This window comes from Bubalus bubalis, chromosome 10 (assembly GCF_019923935.1).
Source record: "Bubalus bubalis isolate 160015118507 breed Murrah chromosome 10, NDDB_SH_1, whole genome shotgun sequence".
NCBI lineage: Eukaryota > Metazoa > Chordata > Mammalia > Artiodactyla > Bovidae > Bubalus > Bubalus bubalis.
Window position 1 is genome coordinate 43071872 of NC_059166.1, and position 12807 is coordinate 43084678.

General features: G+C 38.1%; 1 protein-coding gene across 3 annotated transcripts in view; it reads right to left on the minus strand.

Annotated features, from left to right (window-relative positions):
• Positions 1-12807, minus strand: part of RNGTT (RNA guanylyltransferase and 5'-phosphatase) — a 245163-nt gene that overhangs the window by 170651 nt on the left and 61705 nt on the right. For 2 of the 3 annotated variants that reach the window (XM_025294588.3, XR_006542359.1), the window contains exon 9: positions 1013-1171. The exons of the other annotated variant lie outside the window; for it this stretch is intronic. In XM_025294588.3, coding sequence (XP_025150373.1) covers positions 1013-1171 — 159 coding nt within the window. The remainder of the gene's footprint in view (positions 1-1012; positions 1172-12807) is intronic. 3 annotated transcript variants of the gene reach the window in all.

Below are 12807 nucleotides of genomic sequence, written 5' to 3' on the forward strand. Positions count from 1 at the left end.
ATGGGTGCGCTCGATTTATTGATCCATGGAGCACTGGAGGAGGAGTCGCTGTTCAGTTTAGTTGGGTGGAAGTGATGGCATATGGACTTGGAGCTTTTCATTTTTACAGTAGAAACCAAAATGCCCTGATTTTCTCTATCCTGTGTCTAACAGGTTGGAGGCAGAACCTAAGTCAGACAACCAAATGCTTCCTTTTCAAAACTTTTAACTTGAGTGACAGTGAGGCACAGGAATAGCTTAAAAGTGACTCAGAGTGACAGCAGAGGCATCATTAGCAAGCGCCAAAGGTGGCTTCCTCTTCCAAGTGTTCCTGTGCCTGACCTTGGCCCTGGTCCTTGCTGCCTGGCCTCCCTTGATTCTTACCCATTTTCTGAGACTGGTTCTCCTCCGAGTCAGCCTTCCAACATATCCCTTTGCTTACATGAGCCAAAGTTGATTTCTACTGCTTCTAGTCGATCTAATGCTAATGGATATGCTGGGTTTTGGGTTGCTTTTTTTTCTTTTTTTTCCATTTTGCCTATTATATACAGTTGAATTCACATAAGTTAAATGTGCCCACGATGGAACCCCACTGCAATATGTTCCCCAACCTATCCTTAATACAAACGGTTACATGACACTAGCTCTTTACACAATAACCTCATGCCAAAAGATATGCCATCTATTTCCTGTCCTTGATGACTATACGTTAAGCCCAAAGTTTACCTTCCCCTGTATCTTTTCCTCCCATAAGAATTCACTGCCAAACCTCTACTGTTTCTATACCAGCTACAATGCCTCTCATTTCTATTCCCAAAAGAACTGGTATATAGTCCCTGAAACCTAATTCTCAAGATTGCAGAGAAATAAATTCCGCTATATTAAAATTTCTTATAAAGAAAATTCACAGTTTAGAGCCACTTCCCCATATACAATTATAAACCTTCCTGACATAAGAGCAGTTAGTCCGACTCCCCCAGGCCCACCAACACCTGTCAGACCTTACTTCAGAAACGATACAAGAAAAGCTGACCTGCTAAACTCCAGCTTTCTTCCTTCCTCATGGGAGTTTATGAACACTTTGCCTTTTTCTCTCACTAGCTCACCGCTCAGTACATTTGATCTCTGGTAATTTCTTTTGCAAAGTATATCCATGTCCTCTTTAAGCCATTTTGCCCCATTTCTTTCCACTCTTAAAGAAAAGGGAAATGTATGTTATGCATATTTTACCACAATTTTTAAAAATGAAAAACAAGAAGTTACAGTCATGAGTTTTCACCTAGACCAAATAAAAAATCAGTGTCACAGAGTCCCTTTCACAATCTCTATCATACTCTCAATCTATGTCATCTTACAAAAATGAAATCCATTTTCTCAAGAGAGTTTTTAAACGAGTCAAAACAGAGTTTTTATAAATGTCTTATATTTGTTGCAATATAGTTTGTTTGGTTACCTGTGTTGGAACAGTACATCTTGTCACTTTTCACACAGTAAGTAACTTACCTACCTTAAAAGCAAGCTTTATAGGCTAGGCTTGGAACCTAACCACTATTCAGACTAGAATTCTGTGGAAACACAACCTAAAGTCTATCAACTTAAATTAAGGAATCTCAGAAAAAGGTTTCAGATAACTTAAAACATCACTGTTTGTACTGCTTTCACAAAAAGACCAATATCTGATGATAAAACAATGTAATCCTACACATGAGCTTTGCTTCCAAACATAATGGCTATAATCTGCTTATCTGACACAAACATTTCAACCTTTGAAAACAAAAAGTATCTGAAGGAAAAGTATAGCTTTACCTAATCTCACCTTCCTAGAAATTCAAAGAACTCAATTAAGGTCATTCCTATTTTCACATTAACAAATTAAAGAGAACATACACACAAACAGTAACACTATCACCTAACTTTTTTAAAAATGTTTTATTTCTGCTGTTAACAGTCATTGTAATGAAGACACGGTCCTAACATATTCTTCACATAACTGGGAAGACATAGTTCATAAAAAACTATTAAAATTCTCAGACTTCCCTGGTGGATTAAGAATCCGACTGCCAATGCAGGGGACACGGGTTCAATCCCTGACCCGGGAAGATTCCACATGCTGTGGAGCAGCTAAGCTCGTGTACCCCAACTACTGAGCCCGTGCACTCAGAGCCTGTGCAACAAGAGGAGCCACCACAGTGAGAAGCCCATGCACCACACTAGAGAAAGCCCAGGTGCAACAAAGACGTGTGCAACCAAAAATAAAGATAAATAAATATTATTTAAAAAGGAAACTATCAAAATTTTCATTCAACATTATAGAAGATTCCAACCCAACAGGTATTTTTACCTTGATGTATTGATTCTAAAAGCACCACAGACTTCTTTAAAAGGATTAGCTTAGCTTCTTTATACTCTTCATATCACATCAATTGAAATTCATGAAACAGATGTGATTCAAGTTTTATAATCTTAAATTCACTTTAAGCCCACAGCTTCAATCTATTACATGATCACTTATATACACATGGGCTTCCCTGGTGGCTTAGAGGCTAAAGCATCCACCTGGAATGCGGGAGACCTGGATTCAATCCCTGGGTCAGGAAGATCCCCTGGAGAAGGAAAATGGCAACCCACTCCAGTACTCTTGCCTGGAGAATCCCATGGAGGGAGGAGCCTGGTAGGCTACAGTCCATGAGGTCGCAAAGAGTCGGACAGGACTGGGCAACTTCACTTTCACTTTATATACACACAACAGTAATTAGACACACAGCCTGTATTATTTAATTTTAAATTGCAAAGCCCATTTACTTCCTCTCCAATTTAAGTGTTAAACTTTGATCTTAACGTGTTAACTGCAAATTAAATGGCAGGCCAAAAGCATAAGACTGAACATTTGAACAGTTTGCAAACCTGCCTCTTGAGAAATCTGTATGCAGGTCAGGAAGCAACAGTTAGAACTGGACATGGAACAACAGACTGGTTCCAAATAGGAAAAGGAGTATGACAAGGCTGTATATTGTCACCCTGCTTATTCAACTTATATGCAGAGTACATCATGAGAAACGCTGGACTGGAAGAAACACAAGCTGGAATCAAGATTGCCGGGAGAAGTATCAATAACCTCAGATATGCAGATGACACCCCCCTTATGGCAGAAAGTGAAGAGGAACTCAAAAGCCTCTTGATCAAAGTGAAAGTGGAGAGTGAAAAAGTTGGCTTAAAGCTCAACATTCAGAAAACAAAGATCATGGCATCCGGTCCCATCACTTCATGGGAACTAGATGGGGAAACAGTGGAAACAGTGTCAGACTTTATTTTTTTGGGCCCCAAAATCACTGCAGATGGTGACTGCAGCCATGAAATTAAAAGACACTTACTCCTTGGAAGGAAAGTTATGTCCAACCTAGATAGCATATTCAAAAGCAGAGACATTACTTTGCTAACAAAGGTCTGTCTAGTCAAGGCTATGGTTTTTCCTGTGGTCATGTATGGATGTGAGAGTTGGACTGTGAAGCAAGCTGAGCACCAAAGAATTGATGCTTTTGAACTGTGGTGTTGGAGAAGACTCTTGAGAGTCCCTTGGACTTCAAGGAGATCCAACCAGTCCATTCTAAAGGAGATCAGCCCTGGGTATTCTTTGGAAGGAATGATGCTAAAGCTGAAACTCCAGTACTTTGGCCACCTCATGCGAAGAGTTGACTCATTGGAAAAGACTCTGATGCTGGGAGGGATTGGGGGCAGGAGGAGAAGGGGACGACAGAGGGTGACATGGCTGGATGGCATCACTGACTCGATGGACATGAGTCTAAGTGAACTCCGGGAGTTGGTGATGGACAGGGAGGCCTGGCATGCTGCGATTCATGGGGTTGCAAAGAGTCAGACACGACTGAGCAACTGAACTGAACTGAACTGAAATGTCTTCTACCTCTGGAGAGTTATCTTTATTTTATATGTTGTTTCTACAGCAAGTTTTCCACTATGCTATGTTCATATAAGTTTTGTTTAAGCTTGGTACTTGGTAAACTTTGGAAAAATTATCAGTCAAAAAACTTTATTTCAACTTACATAATTCACCACAAATTATTCTTGAAAACCTAGGGGTATCTACTATGAAAAAAATAATCACAAGTCATCCAAGCCTTCTCACTAAAATATCATGTATTCCTATTTCTATTAATAGACAGTAATAATTTTTAAAGCATAGATGCTTCTATTTCAAGAAACCTCCTTCAACCAGCAAGACTTAGTCTTGCGTAAAGCTTAAAACTCAACACGGCAAAAGAATCTGGCAGGCATAGGGCCCAGTATCAGTTTCTGGATTCCACCCTCCCACTTCACAGAATTAATGACACATAATACAAATAATCAAGTTTTTAAAAAGATTTAGAGTAAACTTTTTGTTCCAAACCACCCAAAAATTTAAATTTTTTAATTGTCTTACTTTGTTTTCATTAAGTATGAGTGGTACCAGTGCTATTATTACAGGCTTTGGAAAGAAAATTCCAGTTTCATAGCCTGTAACACCAGACTCTCAATCAGTGTTTGCCAACTAGACTGGTAAAAAATAGGCAGGCATCTGGAACCAAAAATCCCATCAAATATTATAAAATGATTATAACAGTCCAACCCAAAGGTATATGCTGTAACTTCAGAACTGTAACTGCCCTACCCTTCTCATTTTGCCATCCTCCACTGCTCAGAAATACATACATGCCTACTGCCAAGCTTTTGTTTCTGTAAAACCACATCTTGTCCTAAACTACATAATCTTCAAACTCTTACTCAAAACTTCCTTTCATGGAATCTCTCATACTCTAAATAAACAGGTCCTATTCAACTCGCTCTATCCCTCCCAAGTTTTCTAAAACTTGTAAATCTAGTATGTCCCACCTCTGGTAGAAAAGAAAGCATACAGCAGGAGCAAGCAGGAGCCTGAAAATTCACTTGAAGAAGTCTCAACTTTATTTTTAATTGAGCTCATTTAAGCTAAAATGTAACAAATATTAAAAAACATAAAATAATGTACAATGTGTTATTCACTAGTGAACATTAGTATTAAAAGTATTTTATTACAAGCTGTTAATTGTTTTTTATATATATATATAGCAAATATATATATATTTATAGCAAATAGGAGTGAAGATATCCATAGGCAGAACAGAAGGCCCCTACATAGAAAGATATGTGGGAGGCCACTGTGGAGGTTAAGACATTCCTGACAGGCTCTTTCTAGCTGTGTGATTTTGCACAAATCACTTGATTACTCTAAAATGCAGTTTCCTCATCAAAAATTTCCACCTCCTAATGTGACTGTAAAAATTAAATGAGTTAGTACCCCCATGCTCAAAGTAGCATTATCCAAACCAGCAACAGTATACAAGCAACACAAGTGTCCACTGACAGATAAAAGGATAAGCAAAATGTGGTATATATATTAAATGGAATCTAATTCTGCCCAAGAAAATGAGAAAATTTCTGAAATATGCTATAATACAAATGAACCTTGAGGACATTATGCTAAGTGAAATAAGCCAGTCACAAAAAGATAACTACTGCATGATTCTACCTCTTTGAGGTACCTATATTAGTTAAAAAAAAAAAATCAGAAAGATCAAAAGTAAAATGGGTGGATACCAGGGGAATGGAAAATTATCACTTAATGGGTATAGACTTTTAGTTCTACAAGATGAAAAGAGTTCTGGACATGAGTGGCAGAGATGTGTGCCAACATTATGAATGTATTTAACACCACTGAACTATACTAAATAATAGTTAAAGTGGTAAATTTTACATTATGTGTATTTTACCACTATAAATTTTTTTTTTAAAAAATGAGTTAATATATGAAGGATAAAGAACTGTATGTACCTGTTACATGGTAATAAAACTCAAGTTACTGCTACTACATTATGTCCAAGGCACACAGTAAGTACCTAATTAAGGCAGGATATAATTATTAATACGACAACTATTACTTTAGACAATCCAAACAAGAGTTGAGGTCACTGATAAACAAAGACTGGATAAGAGAGGAAGGATTCATTTCCTGTAGGCAGGAAAGAAGAGGACATCTCTTCTGAATAAAGAGGAAAAAGGTAAGTGAACCAGAAATTTTGAACTGGTAGAAAAATAACCCTTGGTAACTCCCTGTGAAGATGATTCACAGCATTCAAACTCAAGCTTTTAAGCATACTTACACAAAGGGAGACAACAACTACAGCAAACAGCTCCTTTTAATTTTTCCATGAAGAGTTATAACCCAAGAAAATTTTGTAAACTCAGAAACTACACTACCTGAGTGAGCAGTAACTCAAAGAGCTCAAATAAAAGAGCCTGTGTCAGGTGCATGTCTCAATTTGCCTAGGAAACTGTTTCCTAAACACTAAGATGATAAAAACAAACCTGAGCCTAAAATATCCCAATGTATCAAAACAGCTTCTTAAGATTTACCAACAAAAATGGTATATATAAGTAAACACACGGTAACTCCAAAAGCTATTGTACATAATGGAAAACTATCACATTTTTGTCCCAGTCTAGCACATCAAATAAAAATTAGTAAAAGGATAATTTAAACAAAATTATACTTAAGGGAATTCCCTGGCAATCAGGGGTTAGGACTCCACACTTTCACTGCCAAGAGAATGGGTTCAACCCCTGGGGAGGGGAACTAAAATCCCACAAGCTGAACTGTGTGTCCAAATTAAAATATATATGGATACAGATATATACATGTGTATATATATAATATATATATAATATACATGTATGGGGCTTCCCTGGTGGCTCAGTGGTAAAGAATCCACCTGCCAGTGCAGGAGATGCAGGAGACAAGTTTGATCCCTGGGTCGGGAAGATGCCCTGGAGAAGGAAATGGCAACCTACTCCATTCTTCTTGCCTGGAGAACCCCCATGGACAGAGGAGCCTGGCAGGCTATACAGTCCATGGGATCACAAAGAGTCGGATTCAATTTAACAATCAGCATGCACACACATATACATGTATGTATCTATATATATGTATGCTGCTGCTGCTGCTGCTAAGTTGCTTCAGTCGTGTCCGAATCTGTGCGACCCCACAGACGGCAGCCCACCAGGCTCCTGTGTCCCTGGGATTCTCCAGGCAAGAATATTGGAGTGGGTTGCCATTTCCTTCTCCAATGCAATCATGCATGCTAAGTCGCTTCAGTCGTATCTGACTCTTTGCGACCCTATGGACAGCAGCCCTCCAGGATCCACTGTCCACAGGATTCTCCAGGCAAGAATATTGGAGTAGGTTGCCATTTCCTTCTCCATATATATGTATATATAGACATAAGTCTTGGAAACATGCAAAAGAAAAACTTTCATGAAAATACATGTTCAAAAGTTATATTCAGTAGATTTTTCCTCTCTTAGTCACAGAAATATTCTTGTTTGGCTGCTGACTAGGGTAAAAAGAGCAGAGAGGATTCAAAAGAGAAGAGAAAAAAATAATTAAGCAAGATCACAAGTTAGTTCCAATTATAATCTTCTAATTTTCACATTTTACGTTAAGGAACTTTTTTTTTTTTAATTTTTGGATTTGACCCCATGGACTGTAGCCAGCCAGGCTTCTCTGTCCACGCAATTCTTCAGGCAAGAATATTCGAGTGGGTTGCCATTTCCTTCTCTAGGGGATCTTCCTGCCCCAGGGATCTAACCTGTGTCTCCTGCAGCTCCTGCATTATAAGCAGATTCTTTACCACTAAGCTACCAGGGAAGCCCCTACCTTAGGCAACTTTTGAAACTCACTGTTGCCTAGACTAGCTGAATAAATGCCAATATAACCTACTTTCAGTAAAAGTTTTCACAAAAGACCCCAAAGAGGTTCACCTAACAGTCCTCAAATTATAACTGCAAGTGAGAAATAAAGTGTTGCTACAGGGTCTCCCTGTGCCTTGTCAGAACAACCCTTGAGGAGTCTTGGCGGCACTGGCTCTATGGCTTTTCTTCCTTCAGTCACAGGAGTAGGTTGGCTGCTTCTCCTTCAACAGCAACTATTCTTCAAGTGTTCGCTTCCCTGCCTTCTGTATCTCTATAGAGTGCTCTCTGTCCATACCATATGTATTTCAAAAAATAGATCTTTTAAGTATCTCAAAGGCCACTGGGCTAACCAACTGATGGAGCAATCCCAGGTGACCTTAAACTTCAAGAAGATTGAGATAAGGGAACTCCCACCTTACAACTTCTTAAGAATAACTTAAGAAGAAGTAGGAGTTGGTATAATAGTCAAAATTTAAATCACAGACTCATGGTTCAGCAATCATTAAAATGCTGACATGTTTAAAAATATAAACTAAGGATTTAAGCAGTTACCAGTATAATAATTTTCTTCCTGTAGCCTAAACACCTTACTGCCTGATGGCCAGAACCAGTCGAGCTCAGGCAGGCTGCCTCCACCTCGTGATATCCTTTGCACTATTCCTCTGGCCTATGTTACTCACTCTTCACTAGTCATCCTCCTCCTAACAACTCCTACGTTCTAGAATCTATGTCACATCATTTATAGGCAATTATATTTCATATTGTTCTCTCATGTATTCCCATTTTAATATAGAAATTAGATTTTCAACCATTTAAGGGCATGAACCACATCTTAGTTTCTTTTTTTAAATAGGTTCAAACTTTAAAAGTAGAATTTTACCATGACAATGGAATCCCTCTTGAGAAAGTCAGAGTTTGGTTTATTTTAATGAATCTGTTAATTTGGTAGAATGTGCAACTATTAACACTCACCAAGCAATTCCTACATGTTAAACATTATTCTAAGTGCTTTAGATGAAATTACTTAATCCCATAACATCTAGGAGGTAATTATTATTGCTATCTCAATTTTTCAGATGGGCAAGTTGGAAGACAGAGGGGTTATATAACTCTCCTAGGGTCACATGACTAATAAGCATGGAAACCTCTGGATTTGAACCCAGGTAGTCTAGTTTCAGGGCTTCCCTCATAGCTCAGTTGGTAAAGAATCTGCCTGCAATGCAGGAGACCTGGGTTTGATTCCTGGGTCAGGAAGATCCCCTGGAGAAGGAAATGACAACCCACTACAGTATTCTTGCCTGGAAAATCACATGGACAGGGAGCCTGGCAGGCTACCATCCATGGGGTCGCAAGAGTCGGACACGACTTAGCGACTAAACCAAACCACCGCAGTCTAGTTTCAATACCCAAACTCTTAACCATTATACTATACTGCTTCTCAAGAATAAACCTGTTTTTACAAGTTAATATATTAATACATAAACATTCTTGTTTTTAGAATTGTCTTACATTACTATCTTTATAGGTCCTTGATTCTATTGACTATGCAGAATATCTAATACAGGCTCACAATCTCTCTTATTTGAAAACTTTGGATGTATTTTATTCTAGATGTCATTTCAGTATTTTGAATTTTAAAAAATATTTAGACAAATTAATCCTAAAATGTATTTTAAAAAATTGTTCTTGTTTTTGTTATTTAGTTGCTAGGTCATGTCCGACTTTTTTCCGACCCCATAGACCGTAGCCCACCAGGCTCCTCTGTCCATGGGATTTTCCAGGCAAACATACTGGACTGGGTTGCCATTTCCTTCTCCAGAGGATATTCCCAACCCAGGGACTGAACCTACGTCTCCTGCACTGCAAGCAGATTCTTTACTACTGAGCATCCCTGGGCATCCCAGGTGGGTTTTACCTATTTTAAAAAAATAGGTAAAACTAATTTTCCTCTCAAAACTTTATTGCCATTGAAACTGAACATACACTGTGATAAATAATGTGGTGGTTTCAAGTACACATTCAGAACAGCTACCATTTAAAACTTGCCAAAAATTAAAAATTTTCTATAAAACAAGCAATATATTTTTAATGTGTGTATTTATACTAGAATAATGAATCTTTTTCATAACTATTTTAGTGAAAGGGAGAAAAAGACCTAACCAATAAGAAACTTGAAATAATTTTACTTTTAACACAGACATTATACTTTATTATACATATTTTACTTTAAAAGTCCCATTGTTTTAAATGTTTAATAGATGAATAGCACCACTAAGATTATTCTTAAGAAAGATAAATAAAAACACATGTAGAAGATGCATAACATGTTGATGCGTCATTTTATTTAGTACTGCTTCATGCACATATAAAAATATAAGTATATAAAATTATATCTAAGTGCACCAAATGCTTTAAATGACTTTTAATTTCCTCATCTATTATCAATAGCAGACCCTTCCCTGGTAGCTCAGATGGTAAAGAGTCTGCCTGCAATATGGGAGACCCAGGTTTAACCCTTGTGTCAGGAAGATCCCCTGGAAAAGGGAACGGCAACCCACCCCAGCCTTCTTGCCTGGAGAACTACATGGACAAAGGAGCCTGGTGGGCTACAGTTCATGAGATTGCAAAGAGTTGGACATGACTGAGCAATGATCACTTTCACTATTATAAGAGTACAAAATGTTTAAAGGAGCACACTAGTATATATGAAGTGAAGTTGCTCAGTTCAGTTCAGTTCAGTTCAGTCGCTCAGTCGTGTCTGACTCTTTGTGACCCCATGAATCACAGCATGCCAGGCCTCCCTGGCCATCACCAACTCCCGGAGTTCACTCAGACTCACGTCCATCGAGTCAGTGATGCCATCCAGCCATCTCATTCTGTCGTCCCCTTCTCCTCCTGCCCCCAATCCCTCCCAGCATCAGAGTCTTTTCCAGTGAGTCAACTCTTCTCATGAGGTGGCCAGAGTACTGGAGTTTCAGCTTTAGCATCATTCCTTCCAAAGAAATCCCAGGGCTGATCTCCTTCAGAATGGACTGGTTGGATCTCCTTGCAGTCCGAGGGACTCTCAAGAGTCTTCTCCAACACCACAGTTCAAAAGCATCAACTCTTCGGTGCTCAGCCTTCTTCACAGTCCAGCTCTCACATCCATACATGACCACAGGAAAAACCATAGCCTTGACTAGATGGACCTTTGTTGGCAAAGTAATGTCTCTGCTTTGGAATATGCTGTCTAGGTTGGTCATAACTTTCCTTCCAAGGAGTAAGCATCTTTTAATTTCATGGCTGCAGTCACCATCTGCAGTGATTTTGGGGCCCAAAAAAATAAAGTCTGACACTGTTTCCACTGTTTCACCATCTGTTGCTCAGTCGTATCCAGCTCTTTGTGACCCCATGGACTGTAGCCTACCAGGCTCCTCCATCCACAGAATTCTCCAGGCAAGAATACTGGAGTGGGTTGCCATTCCCTTTTCCAGGGGATCTCCCTAATCCAGGGATCGAACCCAGGTCTCCTGCATTGCAGGCAGATGCTTTACCCTCTGAGCCACCGGGGGACCACACTATTAGAAATCAACTTGTTTCCACTGGTCTTTGTTTATGTTCACATAAAAGTACCAGGAAAAATTTTGGATGCAACAATCTCAATAGCTAAATACTGTAGCTAAACACTGAGACTACAAAAATAAATATAATATGGATTCCCTGTACTAAGGCAACTACCAAGGCCAGACCAATTCTGTATTTTGTACTTCTAGCCAGTAGGTTACACTTTATCAGGCTAATATAACATTTAAGAGACTTAAAGGCCATTTTAAATAATTCACAGATAGACAATTTAGTTCTTTGCCCATGCAAAAATATTTTCAAAATTAAATTTCCTAAAGTCTAAGACATTACAAAAATAAAACGTGTCCAAAAAAGCTTACCTGCCAGCAAAAACAGCAGCAACCAGCAGAGCTGGGCTGAAAGCCAGGAACATACTGTACAAAGATGGGCTGCATAAAAAATCCTCAAACCAGATCTCACAATTTAAAAAAGAGCTGTCAGAATTACTCATTTTCAATTTCTTTGCCTAGTTCACAGGTACCAGTGCCTCGAGGGAACCAGATTACCATTAACATGCAAAAACTGAATATAGTTCCTAAAGAAAGTAAAGATACTTTATGATATATGATTTCTAAAAAAGAAAGCATAGAGATATAGAAATTTCTTTCCCAAAATATAACTGGAGCACATATATCAAAATCACTACTCTTCACATGCTATGTACAAGTCCAACAACTGTTTTACCCTTTGGAACATTAATTTCACTATGTGAAATAGAAGAGTTACATTCCAACACTGAGTTTTTCTATAGACTCCTTTGCTCCCAACACAAACAACTGACAGTAAAACCCATATGGGATAAAATAGAATCTTCATATCATCCTTTCACTTTTGGAGATTCCAACATAAAAATATCTGTTTCCTGAATCAAACAAAACACCATCGGGGACTTTAATGTGGCTAAATGGTTTTTACAAAAACAGTTCCAAAATGATACTATGGAATCATCTACAAATATAATAATTCAAATATTTGAATTTGAACATGGAAACATTAAGGAACACAGCAACATTATTAAACCTCCATGCTTTCAATACTGCTGTATACATGATCCCCTAATCCTTACTAAATTAATAATCCCAAACTAATATTTTTGGATGTATTAGATGCACAATGCATTGGGTACTGCACCACAAAATAAGCCTGTGTTAAAGCTGGTCCCCTGCTGCCATCTAGTGTAATCATAAAATGCCAAAACTAAACCAAAAGTGACTGGAAAAAAAATACTTTGGTGACGCATCTGTATAATAAATCATTAAAATAAACTAGTTCAAAATATGGTCCTTAAATCACTGTAGATAATGCTATAAAATATTTAATAATTTACTTTAAAAAATGTGAATCTCTTACCACAAACGCATTCTGGAGGATATAGATAGTTCATTATAATGAGGATATCTTAAATTATAAAAAGATTGGTACTTCTATCTTAAATATCTTGGAATT